Genomic DNA, 14,941 nt, shown 5'->3' on the forward strand with positions numbered 1-14,941 from the left:
CCCTGTGCCCCCTGGCAACGGGGCAAGGAACCGTATGGCAGTGGAGCACAATGGAAGTCTTGTCAGATAGCACAGCAACAACAACAACAATAGTATAAATAGTTTTCCCTAAAGCAGCTGCCAAAAAGGCTTTCCCAAAATATAGTCAGAGTCATTCAGTGTGTTCAGAGCGAGAGATAAGTATTTGAACTGCATGGCTATTAAAGTATGGATCTATTCAAAACACTCCACTTTGATGTCACACATTGAAACATCAACATCTTTACATCTGTGTCAATATGGAGAAGGCAGGCTACGTTCACAAACACTGAATAAAGAGGAGAGGGAGAACAGAGTATGTGAGTAAAGTTACCATATTTTCCTCCCAGCATGTGACATCTGCATCAGAGCTACACCAGAAATCAATGTTCATCAGCTCGTCACAAGCCTCTAACCACCACCACCACTACAACCCCAATATCAATATACGGGCTGAGGAAAATATTGCCATGCTTGTTCCCCTTGGTGGGGGCCTGGATACTCTCATGAATGTTAACCTACCTCCCTCCATGCAACCCCAAGACAAGCCACTGAAAAACTCCTAAACCTAAACTGAACCCACTGGGCTGTGGTCAATAATAAGTACACTGCTCAGATCTGAATGAATGAAATAATCTTATTAAATACTTTTTTCTTTACATAGTTGAATGTGCTGACAACAAAATCACACAAAAATGTAAATGGAAATCAAATGTATCAACCCATGGAGGTCTGGATTTGGAGTCCCTCAAAATTAAAGTGGAAAACCACACTACAGGCTGATCCAACTTTGATGTAATGTTCTTAAAACAAGTCAAAATGAGGCTCAGTAGTGTGTGTGGCCTCCACGTGCATGTATGACCTCCCTACAACGCCTGGGCATGCTCCTGATGAGGTGGCGGATGGTCTCCTGAGGGATCTCCTCCCAGACCTGGACTAAAGCATCCGCCAACTCCTGGACAGTCTGTGGTGCAACGTGGCATTGGTGGATGGAGCAAGACATGATGTCCCAGATGTGCTCAATTGGATTCAGGTCTGGGGAACGGGCGGGCCAGTCCATAGCATCAATGCCTTCCTCTTGCAGGAACTGCTGACACACTCCAGCCACATGAGGTCTAGCATTGTCTTGCATTAGGAGGAACCCAGGGCCAACCGCACCAGCATATGGTCTCACAAGGGGTCTGAGGATCTCATCTCGGTACCTAATGGCAGTCAGGCTACCTCTGGCGAGCACATGGAGGGCTGTGCGGCCCCCCAATGAAATGCCACCCCACACCATGACTGACCCACCGCCAAACCGGTCATGCTGGAGGATGTTGCAGGCAGCAGAACGTTCTCCACGGCGTCTCCAGACTCTGTCACGTCTGTCACGTGCTCAGTGTGAACCTGCTTTCATCTGTGAAGAGCACAGGGCGCCAGTGGCGAATTTGCCAATCTTGGTGTTCTCTGGCAAATGCCAAACGTCCTTCACGGTGTTGGGCTGTAAGCACAACCCCCACCTGTGGACGTCGGGCCCTCATACCACCCTCATGGAGTCTGTTTCTGACCGTTTGAGCAGACACATGCACATTTGTGGCCTGCTGGAGGTCATTTTGCAGGGCTCTGGCAGTGCTCCTCCTGCTCCTCCTTGCACAAAGGTGGAGGTAGCAGTCCTGCTGCTGGGTTGTTGCCCTCCTACGACCTCCTTCATGTCTCCTGATGTACTGGCCTGTCTCCTGGTAGCGCCTCCATGCTCTGGACACTACGCTGACAGACACAGCAAACCTTCTTGCCACAGCTCGCATTGATGTGCCATTCTGGATGAGCTGCACTACCTGAGCCACTTGTGTGGGTTGTAGACTCCGTCTCATGCTACCACTAGAGTGAAAGCACCGCCAGCATTCAAAAGTGACCAAAACATCAGCCAGGAAGCATAGGAACTGAGAAGTGGTCTGTGGTCACCACCTGCAAAACCAGTCCTTTATTGGGGGTGTCTTGCTAATTGCCTATAATTTCTACCTGTTGTCTATTCCATTTGCACAACAGCATGTGAAATGTATTGTCAATCAGTGTTGCTTCCTAAGTGGACAGTTTGATTTCACAGAAGTGTGATTGACTTGGAGTTACATTGTGTTGTTTAAGTGTTCCCTTTATTTTTCTGAGCAGTGTATATCAAAAAAGACATAAAACACAGTTCAAATTTAGGGAAGGAGGCTGGGGTTTGGATTCGAACCTGGGTTAGGGTAAGGGGTAGGGGTAGGGTTTGGGTTAGGTAGTTCTCAATATGGTGGAGAGAGGAATGTCTTGGTAGTGTATTGCTTATTCTATTGTTTTCTTCAGTGATGGTTTGTCTTTTGCTTTGTGAATGTATTTCTGTCCCAACAGGTCCAGGTGCTCGTTGATTGATTTCAGACCAGAGATTTTGTTAAAGTAGGTTTCAGGGATGTATTTAGGGAGGCGGTAGGCTGCTCTTATTGCTGTTTTCTGGATTATTTGTAGCTTGTGTTTCTGTTGTGTTGATGTGGTTATCCAGGCCGGGAGGAGTATTCGAAGACAGGCCTGATGTAGCTTTGGTACACTTTCAATACAGTTGTTGGCGCTGCTCCGGTACTCCTCCCCCACAGGGCTTTCAGGTGGTTGATTATTTTCCCCTCAACTGTTTCAATGTTTGCAATGCGGGTTGTCCACTTCATGTCATGCTGGAATGCGACGCCCCAGGAATTTAGCTGTCTTCTCAATCTTCAGATGTTGTCCATACAGTGTCAGTGTGAGTGGCAATTTAGAATTTGTATTGTTTATTTTACTAAAGAAGACATATTGTGTTGTTGTTGGGTCTAGTTAGATACGCAACATTTTGGGCCACTTTTCAATTTCGTCTATACAGGTCTGGAGCTTCTTAGCTGCTTTTTGTGGGTGCATGGATGATGATCCAAGATGGCATAGCAGTGCGTTCGTGTATTATGTTGTGTCCTCGTGTAAATAGCCTTTTTTTTTTTTTTTTGGTATTTTTTCGTATATATTTCTCTATCTCACTTTCCATCCTTAACTAAATATACTTTCCTGCAACCCGCCTCACCCAATGTGGAACAGATTCTATTATTTCTTCATACCTTTTATCAAGAACCCACGGCTGAAACTAGCCAGCTAGCCAGCTAACTAGCTACTTGCTATTAGCCACCGTTAGCGGTCTTCACCACTGTCCGTGACCTGCACTACCTACCAGCCAGCTCTAGCCTGGACAATTATCGGCCAGTCTGCACAGCGTGTTATCGACCCAGAGCATTTAGGATTTTCTGCCGGAATCACTGAATCACTGGACCTTAACACCGGATCATCACAACTAGCTAGCTGCAACTGAATGGATGTTGTTGTTGGCTAATCACCACTAATCACCACTTGTCCCAAAGCTAGTACCAGTTAGCCTTGAGCTAGCCTCGAGCCAGGCCCATCCCATCCACCTCTCTGTCAACCGGACGGGACCTCCTAGTGTCGACACGGAGCCCCGCCGATCCATCACGACTGGTCTGCCGACGTAATCGTCTGATGTGGTTTCAACAGGCTTCCCATTGCGACGACAATGAAGGTCCATCTGCTAGCACCGGCCCGCTAGCACGCGCAATCAACAGCTGTGCCTCCTGCTTGCCTGTGCTGTAGCAGCCTACGATCTGCTCCCGTACTTACCTATTGCTGTTCACTGGACCTTATGATCACTCAGCTACACATCTGATGTCCGCTGGACTGTTCCTTTATACCGTACCCCATCCTGTTTATCTGTTTAGCCTCAGCCCAAACTTTCGTCGCCATTACCAGTTGTTGTCTTAGCCTTCTCGAATAACACCTGTGACTGCTTTATGCCTCTCTCCCATGTCAATATGCCTAGTCTATTGCTGTTTGTGTTAGTTGTTATTGTACTATTTCACTGTAAAGCCCCCAGTCCCGCTCAACCTGCCTCAGATAGCTTCTTTGTCCCACCCCCCATACACGTGGAGACCAGCTCAATCGGTACCTCCAGTGATGCTATCTCTTTCAACGTTACCCAATGCTTAGGTGTACCTCCACTGTACTCATATCCTTCCATATCCTTGTCTGTACATAATGCCCTGAATCTATTCTACAACGCCCGGAAATCTGCCCTGTTTATTCTCTGTACCCAACGCACTAGAAAACCAGTTCTTAAAGCCTTTAGCCGTATACTTATTATATTCCTACTCTGTTCCTCTGGTGATGTAGAGGTTAACCCAGGCCCTGTAGCCCCCAGTATCAGTCCTACTCCCCAGACGCTATCATTTGTTGACTTCTGTAACCGTAAAAGCCTTGGTTTCTTGCATGTTAACATCAGAAGGCTCCTCCCCAAGTTTGAGTTATTTACTGCGTTAGCACACTCCGCCAACCCTGATGTTCTAGCAGTGTCTGAAACCTGGCTTAGGAAGGCCACCAAAAATTCAGAAATGTCCATCCCCAACTACAACATTTTCCGTCTAGATAGAACTGCCAAAGGGGGCGTAGTTGCAATCTACTGTAGAGATAGCCTGCAGAGCTCTATCATACTATCCAGTTCTGTGCCCAAACAGTTTGAGCTTCTACTTCTAAAAATCCACCTTTCCAGAAATAAGTCTCTCACTGTTGCCACTTGCTACAGACCCCCCTCAGCCTCCAGTTGTGCCATGGACACCATATGTGAATTGCTTGCCCCCCATCTATCCTCAGAGTTTGTACTGCTTGGTGACCTAAACTGGGATATGCTTAACACCCCGGCCGTCCTACAATCTAAACTAGATGCCCTCAATCTCACACAAATTATCAAGGAACCTAGCAGGTACAACCCTAAATCCGTAAACATGGGCACCCTCATAGATATCATCCTGACTCATTTACCCTCTAAATACACCTCCGCTGTCTTCAACCAGGATCTCAGCGATCACTTGCCTGCATCCGTAATGGGTCCGCGGTCAAACGACCACCCCTCATCACTGTCAAACGCTCCCTAAAACACTTCAGCGAGCAGGCCTTTCTAATTGACCTGGCCCGGGTATCCTGGATGGATTATGACCTCATTCCGTCAGTAGAGGATGCCTGGATGTTCTTCAAAAGTGCTTTCCTCTCCATCTTAAATAAGCATGCCCCATTCAAAAAATTCAGAACTAAGAACAGATATAGCCCCTGGTTCACCCCAGACTTGACTGCCCTTGACCAGCACAAAAACATCCTGTGGCGTACTGCATTAGCATCGAAAAGCCCCCGCGATATGCAACTTTTCAGGGAAGTCAGGAACCAATATACACAATCAGTTAGGAAAGCAAAGGCTAGCTTTTTCAAACAGAAATGTGCATTCTGTAGCACTAACTCCAAAAAGTTTTGGGACACTGTAAAGTCCATAGAGAATAAAAGCACCTCCTCCCAGCTACCCACTGCACTAAGGCTAGGAAACACTGTCACCACCGGTAAATCTACGATAATCGAGAATTTCAATAAGCATTTTGCTACGGCTGGCCATGCTTTCCACCTGGCTACTCCTACCCCGGCCACCAGCTCTGCACCCTCCGCTGCAACTTGCCCATGCCCCCCCGCTTCTCCATCACCCAAATTCAAATAGCTGATGTCCTGAAAGAGCTGCAAAATCAAGACCCCTACAAATCAGCTGGGCTAGACAATCTGGACACTTTCTTTCTAAAATTAGCTGCCGAAATTGTCGCAACCCCTATTACTAGCCTGTTCAACCTCTCTTTTGTATCGTCTGAGATCCCCAGAGAATGGAAAGCTGCCGCGGTCATCCCCCTCTTCAAAGGGGGTGACACTATAGATCCAAACTGTTACAGACCTATATCCATCCTACCCCGCCTTTCGAAAGTATTTGAAAGCCAAGTTAACAAACAGATCACCGACCACTTCGAATCCTACCGTACCTTCTCCGCTATGCAATCTGGTTACCGAGCTGGTCATGGGTGCACCTCAGCCACGCTCAAGGTCCTAAACGATATAATAACCGCGATTGATAAAAGACAGTACTGTGCAGCCGTCTTCATCGACCTGGCCAAGGCTTTTGACTCAATCACCGCATTCTTATTCGCAGACTAAATAGCCTTGGTTTCTCAAATGACTGCCTCGCCTCGTTCACCAACTACTTTTCAGATAGAGTTCAATGTGTCAAATCAGAGGGCCTGTTGTCTGGACCTCTGGCAGTCTCTATGGGGGTGCCACAGGGTTCAATTCTCGGGCAGACTCTATTCTCTGTGTATATCAATGATGTCGCTCTTGCTGCTGGTGACTCTCAGATCCACCTCTACGCAGACAACACTATTTTGTATACATCTGGCCCTTCATTGGACACTGTGTTAACAAACCTCCAAACGAGCTTCAATGCCATACAACACTCCTTCCGTGGCCTCCAACTGCTCTTAAACGCTAGTAAAACTAAATGCTGCTTGCACCCGCCTGCCCGACTAGAATCACTACTCTCGGCAGGTCTGACTTAGAATATGTGGACACTACAAATACCTAGGTGTCTGGTTAGACCGTAAACTCTCCTTCCAGACTCACATTAAGCATCTCCAATCAAAAGTTACATCTAGAATTGGCTTTCTGTTTCGCAACAAAGCCTCCTTCACTCATGCTGCTAAACATGCCCTCGTAAAACTGACTATCCTACCGATCCTTGACTTCGCCGATGTCATTTACAAAATAGCTTCCAACACTCAACTCAGCAAATTGGATGTAGTCTATCACAGTGCCATCCGTTGTGTCACCAAAGCCCCATATACTACCCACCATTGTGACCTGTACACTCTCGTTGGCTGGCCCTCACTACATATTCGTCGCCAAACCCACTGGCTCCAGGTCATCTATAAATCACTTCTAGGCAAATCCCCGCCTTATCTTAGCTCATTGGTCACCATAGCAACACCCACCCATAGTATGCGCTCCGGCAGGTATATCTCACTGGTCATCCCCAAAGCCAACACCTCCTTTGGTCACCATTCCTTCCAGTTCTCTGCTGCAAATGACTGGAACGAACTACAAAAATCTCTGAAGCTGGAGACACTTATCTCCCTCATTAACTTTAAGCATCAGTTGTCAGAGCAGCTTCCCGATCACTGTACCTGTACACAGCCCATCTGTAATTAGCCCACCCAACTACCTCATCCCCATATTGTTATTTACATTGTTATTTATTTTGCTAATTTGCACCCCAGTATCTCTATTTGCACATCATCTTCTGCACATCTATCACTCCAGTGTAATTATTTTGCACTATGGCCTATTTATTGATTTACCTCCATAACTTACTACATCTGCACACACTGTAATATAGATTTTCTATTGTGTTATTGACTGTACGTTTTTGTTTATTCCATATGTAACTCTGTGTTGTTGTTGTTTTTATCGCACTGCTTTGCTTTATCTTGGCCAGGTCGCAGTTGTAAATGAGAACTTGTTCTCAACTGGCTTACCTTGTTAAAAAAATGTCCAATAGCATAGGTCATCTGCAAATTGGAGCACATTCCCAACTGTAGGGGGAGTGTAATAAATATCAGAGATGTAGATTAAAAACAGGAGTAGGCAGGACGGCAGCTTGTAGGACCCTGAGCCTCAGGTCTGAAGGGCGTGGAGAATAATGAACCAACCTTGATGTTTATTTTCCGCTGTGTAAGGAAGCTCTGGATTTTTGTTTTTGTTTTAACAAAGGCCTTCTCTATGTCAAAAAACACGGCAAGGATTTTTATTTATTTTTTGTTATCTCTTAAAATGCTTTCTGAGAGTCTTAACATTTTCTGAGTGGTTGATCTCCCTTTTCTAAAACCGACCTGATTAATGATTTTCTGTTCCCTGAGAGCTGTTATAAGGTAGTAGGGGGCTGAACAGTGATTGGGGATTGTATGAACATGATGTAGTGGGGGTTTATAAGTGGTCATGGGGGGCTACTACATGGTACTAAGGGGCTGTGTGTGGTAGGGGGAGCTGTGTGCGGTAGGGGGAGCAGTGTGCGGTAGGGGGAGCTGTGTGCGGTAGGGGGAGCTGTGTGTGGTAGGGGGAGCTGTGTGTGGTAGGGGGAGCAGTGTGCGGTAGGGTGAGCTGTGTGTGGTAGGGGGAGCTGTGTGTGGTAGGGGGAGCAGTGTGCGGTAGGGGGAGCTGTGTGTGGTAGGGGGAGCAGTGTGCGGTAGGGTGAGCTGTGTGTGGTAGGGGGAGCTGTGTGTGGTAGGGGGAGCAGTGTGCGGTAGGGGGAGCTGTGTGTGGTAGGGGGAGCTGTGTGCGGTAGGGGGAGCTGTGTGTGGTAGGGGGAGCTGTGTGCGGTAGGGGGAGCTGTCTGCGGTAGGGGGAGCTGTGTGTGGTAGGGGGAGCAGTGTGCGGTAGGGTGAGCTGTGTGTGGTAGGGGGAGCTGTGTGTGGTAGGGGGAGCAGTGTGCGGTAGGGTCAGCTGTGTGTGGTAGGGGGAGCTGTGTGTGGTAGGGGGAGCTGTGTGTGGTAGGGGGAGCTGTGTGCGGTAGGGGGAGCTGTGTGCGTTAGGGGGAGCAGTGTGCGGTAGGGGGAGCTGAGCTGTGTGCGGTAGGGGGAGCTGTGTGCGGTAGGGGGAGCTGTGTGCGGTAGGGTGAGCAGTGTGCGGTAGGGGGAGCTGTGTGCGGTAGGGGGAGCTGTGTGCGGTAGGGGGAGCTGTGTGTGGTAGGGGGAGCTGTGTGTGGTAGGGGGAGCTGTGTGTGGTAGGGGGAGCTGTGTGCGGTAGGGGGAGCAGTGTGCGGTAGGGGGAGCTGTGTGCGGTAGGGGGAGCTGTGTGTGGTAGGGGGAGCTGTGTGCGGTAGGGGGAGCTGTGTGTGGTAGGGGGAGCTGTGTGCGGTAGGGGGAGCTGTGTGCGGTAGGGGGAGCAGTGTGCGGTAGGGGGAGCTGTGTGCGGTAGGGGGAGCAGTGTGCAGTAGGGGGAGCTGTGTGCGGTAGGGGGAGCTGTGTGTGGTACTTGGAGACGGTGTGTTGTACTAGTAGGGGGCTGTGTGAGCTAGCTTGTGTGAGAGGAATGAGTGTGTGTGAGCGCACATGAGTGTGTGTATGGTGTTCCGGGGGGGCATGGCCGGGGGAGTGCTCGCAGCATCTCCAGTCCCAGAGTCCCTTTTTGAGAAAGAGCTGCAGGCCATGTTTCACTCTGCCTTTCTTAAATGAGCCCATTCACACAGCAGCCATAATACTCCCATGATTAGAGATGATAGAACACCCATACATCTACTGCGAAATGCATATTAATGCACTCATACTGGCGCGCCCAGGAAAGGTGTCTACTCTACCTGCGACGCTCTGCTCCACACAGGGGAGAATAACTGCTTCAGGACTGAGGGTCATATAATATCTAAACCTATAAAATAAAATGCTGGCAGTATTTAAATTTAGTACATCCTCTGTGCTCCTTTTTTTTTTTTTACACAATTATTAATTATGAACAACAGCCACATATTCTTGGATCACATCCCATAGTTGTGTGTGTATACAGCGGGCAATTATACATTTCTATACTTAGCCCATGCCTGTTTCTCTCTGTAGTAATGTAATTATGCTGAAAATATACATCTTCACGCACTCCAAATCATGTATTTTCACAATTACAACACACCAGAGAAAGATACATGTAATTAAACTATACGGAGCAATGGTCTGAGACAATCACAGCTTGTTTGCAATGACAGAAGTGTGATATAAACAGTCACTGATTACAGATATGTGTTCAGAACTGATCATTTGCAACCGCTTATGCAAAGAACAGGATGTCATCCAATACAATACAATATGCTTCACAGAGACACTTCAACACAAAACCGCCAGTTCAACATGATCTGGCACTTACCTGAGAGGTGTACTTCTGGGCTTGGGCTTCTCTGCTGCCTGTGAACACAATGACACAACAGAGACAGAGTCCTGTTAGTTGCTGTACAGTTCAGAACATGCAGTATGTGATGGATAGTGATACCCATCTCTCTGTACCACTAAGACATCAGCACAAATAGCCCTGAACTGGGGGATTGATAAAAGGATGGATGAATCATGGCCCTGGATGAAAGTATGCAGCTTCATGATGACTACAGATAGGCACTCAAACATGCACTTTCCTCTTCGTCTGTTTCGTCTGTTCATACCCGTTCCCTTTGAATGGAGGAATTTGAATTATTAAAAGAAGCAGTGAGGCGTCCACAGCTCGATCAATGCTGGCTGGAGGCAAAAACAACTGTGTGATTTCTTAGGACCGGGGAGTTTTAGAGAACTACTTAGGCCTGTTACGGTCACTGCATTACCGCCACACCGGCGGTCACGAGTCATGACCGCAGTCAAATTCCATGTGACCGTTTAGTCACGGTAACTGGGCTTCTCCAAGCTCTGATGCTGCTGATGTTCATTAGTAGCCTACCAAACTTGCTAACTGCCTGGTACACAGAACTCTATTGTCCCTCTAACCACTCTGACATCAATGCAAATGTTTTCGAAAATCAAACCAAACATTTCTATAGGCTATGCAATTGTGTGAGAAAACAGAGATTTGATGGCCTCTATTAAAAAGAGGAGGATCCCATCAGCTTTCTACAGGCTCACAATATTTATTTCTCAACATTCCTAATATTAAGCACATTTCTTCACTTTACAACAGGAGTATAGCCAACCTGGCTGGCATGAAAATGAACCACGGGAAAAGCATCATCTATTCGCTATTTAATGTTTAGATGACATGTATTTTTTTCCCATGCCCCTGTTCTGAGACAGGTGCATGATAATGGTCCATTCTACATCAAAACTAATTTCACATACACTACCGGTCAAAAGCTTTAGAAAACCTACTCATTCAAGTTTTTTTTTTTTTTTACTGTTTTCTACATTGTAGAATAATAGTGAAGACATCAAAACTATGAAATAACACATGGAATCAGTGTTAAACGAATCAAATTATATTTTATATTTTAAATTCTTCAAATAGCCACCCTTTGCCTTGATGACAGCTTTGCACACTCTTGGCATCTCTCAACCAGCATCACCTGGAATGCTTTTCCAACAGTCTTGAAGGAGTTCCCACATATGCTGAGCACGTTGGCTGCTTTTCCTTCACTCTGCCGTCTGACTCATCCCAAACCATCTCAATTTGGTTAAGGTCAGGGTATTGTGGAGGCCAGGTCATCTGATGCAGCACTCCATCACTCTCCTTCTTGGTCAAATAGCCTTTACACAGCCTGGAGGTGTGTTGGGTCATTGTCTTGTTGAAAAACAAATGATAGTTCCACTAAGCCCAAACTAGATGGGATGGCGTATCGCTGCAGAATGCTGTGGTAGCCATGCTGGTTAAGTGTGCCTTGAATTCTAAATAAATCACAGACAGTGTCACCAGCAAAGCACCCCCATACCATAAAACCTCCTCCTCCATGCTTTACGGTGGGAAATACACATGCAGAGATCATCCGTTCACACAAAGACACGGTGGTTGGAACCAAAAATCTCAAATTTGGACTCCAGACCAAAGGACAAATTTCCACCGGTCTAATGTCCATTGCTCGTGTTTCTTGGCCCAAGCATGTCTCTTCTTCTTATTGGTGATCTTTAGTAGTGGTTTCTTTGCAGCAATTTAACCATGAAGGCCTGATTCACACAGTCTCCTCTGAACAGTTGATGTTGAGATGTCTGTGACTTGAACTCTGTGAAGCATTTATTTGGGCAGCAATTTCAGAGGCTGGTAACTCTAATGAACTTATCCTCTGCAGCAGAGGTAACTCATGAGAACCAGTTTCATCATAGCGCTTGATGGTTTTTGCGACTGCACTTGAAGAAACGTTCAAAGTTCTTGAAATGTTCCGTATTGACTGACCTTCATGTCTTAAAGTAACGATGGACTGTCGTTTCTCTTTGCTTATTTGAACTGTTCTTACCATAATATGGACTTGGTCTTTTACTAAATATGGCTATCTTCTGTATACCCCACCCTACCTTGTCACAACACAACTGATTGGCTAAAATGCATTAAGAAGGAAATACATTCTACAAATTAACTTTTAAGAAGGCACACCTGTTAATTGAAATGCATTCCAGGTGACTAACTCATGAAGCTGGTTGAGAGAATGCCAAGAGTGTGCAAAGCTGTCATCAAGGCAAAGGGTGGCTATTTGAAAGATCTCAAATGTAAAATATATTTTGATTTGTTTAACACTTGTTTGGTTGCTATATGATTCCATATGTGTTATTTCACAGTTTTGATATCTTTACTATTATTGTACAATGTAGAAAATAGTAAAAATAAAGAAAAACCCTTGAATGAGTAGGTTTGTCCAAACTTTTGACTGGTACTGTATGTAAAGACAAGATTAAATCCAGAATAGTCTGATGGGTGACAATATTAGCCTATCACTTGTGAATGATGCCCAGCCGTTGTGCAGTACGGCAAGAAACAGCGGATGCCTTTTTTTTGCGGCTTTTTCAAATCATAGTTGCACACTTCATGTAGCCTAGCCCATAGGCCTAAATGTTTTGATAAGGTTTGTATCACAACTAAAGTGGCCAAATAACTTTTTTAAATTAAGCACATGAATCTGCTTTACATAGGTGGCACTTGAGTTTCAAATGCACCTTTATGTTAAAGCATTGCATGCATAATCACATTTGCGGTCACTTTTGAGATTGGTGTTTTCCCGCAATTGATTGGATTTTGGAACATTTGCACTTCTAGCCTAATGCTGTGTGGGCATTGCTGTGCTTAAAATGTGAAGAAATATGCAAATAGTTTATCAACATTTTAAGCCAAACGTTCTGATCTGTTGCATCAGCCTCATTGTTTAAAAAAAATGTTTTGATGCGAGTGGTTGTATTAATTTGGGATCTATCACATCCCACAACTATCCCAGACTATGTCTGGAATATTTATTTCAAGTTGACCATTAGAATAGGTCAACTTTTGTACTATGGGGGATAGTAGATTTACATAGGCTAGTGCTTTTGCTGTTCGGTAGGCCTACTTATCTTGTTGGCTGATGAAAAATAAATGTGGACAGTTCTTCTAACATCTTCAATATGTGTCTCGTAATTCGATAACAAGGACGGGTGCAGTTGCATCCCCGATATGTCTGTCTTCACTAGTAGCGTACTTCGGAGCTGAGATGCCTGTGGGAAGGACACGATCACGTGATGGGCATTGGCTAATAAGAATTAAGATATCTGAGAGAGCCATGTGAGTAAGAGGAGCATGCAGCCGGGTGAAGGGAATTATTATATTCAGCCCAAGGGCACAACAGATTATTTTAGGGGGCATTACCGCCACACAGGGTGGATGCTGCCGGGAAATTTGAGGTATTATCAAGTGCTTGTCAAATTGTGAATGAGTGACTGATGAAGTGTGTGCAGCCTGTGCAAGAAACAAAGCAGAGCTCATGCCTTTCATGCGACTTTTTTCAAAACATCATTGGAGTCGCATCATGCAGCCTTAGAATGTATAAAAAAATCTAAACATACAGTATAGCCCAACATTTGTATCACAACTAAAATGGCATAAATAACTTAAATTAAGCATATAGGAGGACCTGTTTCTTTGTTAACCGCTCAACAAAGAATAGCCACATCCTTTCTATTTTATCCAGCAGCGTTCAATTGTATTCTTCATACTATAAAATAATAAAAAATAATGCCACGGAATTCTAAGCACATCTTGTCTGCTAAATGAACTAGGGTAGCCTACAGCCATATGGCATAGACAGATCAGGGCCTAACAAGGACAACTCAGAGTATACTATTCTGTTCTTCTGAAATAGACTACATTTTCTTCATATTATGTTTCTTTAGACCTATCTAAAATAAATAATGGATTTTGTGTGATGGTGTAGGCTATATAATATACATTGATTTATTAGACTTTTTTAAATATAGATGTTCCAAACGTCTGCATCAGTGGCTTGTAGGCTATGTGTGGAAGCCAGGAGATGCTAAATGTGTTTATGTTAATTAACGGTCAATTACCGTGAAACTGTCAGTTATTTGCTTGACAATCACCGGTTGACAAAATGTCATGACCACCACATCCCTACACCTGCTACAGTAGCAGAGAGGCTTTGCATCGAATCAGCATTTCCACATTTAAAGTAGGCTACATGTCCACGTAGATGTAATACCTGTTCCATAATACATCAGTAGGAAAGGTCTTGATTTAAACCTACATCACTGATACCTGACACTGATTTGAAGCACAGACAGGTGACAGTCATTTAATACTATGAGGATTGTTTGTCCATCCCCCCTCCCCTATTTCCCAAATGTATTCCCTATACAGTGAGGGAAAAAAGTATTTGATCCCCTGCTGATTTTGTACGTTTGCCCACTGACAAAGAAATGATCAGTCTATAATTTTTAATGGTAGGTTTATTTGAACAGTGAGAGACAGAATAACTACAACAAAAAATCCAGAAAAAACGCATGTCAAAAATGTTATAAATTGATTTGCATTTTAATGAGGGAAATAAGTATTTGACCCCCTCTCAATCAGAAAGATTTCTGGCTCCCAGGTGTCTTTTATACAGGTAACGAGCTGAGATTAGGCGCACACTCTTAAAGGGAGTGCTCCTAATCTCAGCTTGTTACCTGTATAAAAGACACCTGTCCACAGAAGCAATCAATCAATCAGATTCCAAACTCTCCACCATGGCCAAGACCAAAGAGCTCTCCAAGGATGTCAGGGACAAGATTGTAGACCTACACAAGGCTGGAATGGGCTACAAGACCATCGCCAAGCAGCTTGGTGAGAAGGTGACAATAGTTGGTGTGATTATTCGCAAATGGAAGAAACACAAAATAACTGTCAATCTCCCTCGGCCTGGGGCTCTATGCAAGATCTCACCTCGTGGAGTTGCAATGATCATGAGAACGGTGAGGAATCAGCCCAAAACTACACGGGAGGATCTTGTCAATGATCTCAAGGCAGCTGGGACCATAGTCACCAAGAAAACAATTGGTAA

General features: G+C 45.3%; 1 protein-coding gene across 1 annotated transcript in view; it reads right to left on the reverse strand.

The window, feature by feature from the left end:
- Nucleotides 1-14,941, reverse strand: part of LOC121545505 (AF4/FMR2 family member 2) — a 200,930-nt gene that overhangs the window by 47,995 nt on the left and 137,994 nt on the right. Inside the window, exon 10 of the mRNA XM_045206605.1 lies at nucleotides 9,817-9,854. Coding sequence (XP_045062540.1) covers nucleotides 9,817-9,854 — 38 coding nt within the window. The remainder of the gene's footprint in view (nucleotides 1-9,816; nucleotides 9,855-14,941) is intronic.

The sequence above is a fragment of the Coregonus clupeaformis genome, chromosome 3 (assembly GCF_020615455.1).
Source record: "Coregonus clupeaformis isolate EN_2021a chromosome 3, ASM2061545v1, whole genome shotgun sequence".
In the NCBI taxonomy this organism is placed as follows: Eukaryota; Metazoa; Chordata; class Actinopteri; order Salmoniformes; family Salmonidae; genus Coregonus; species Coregonus clupeaformis.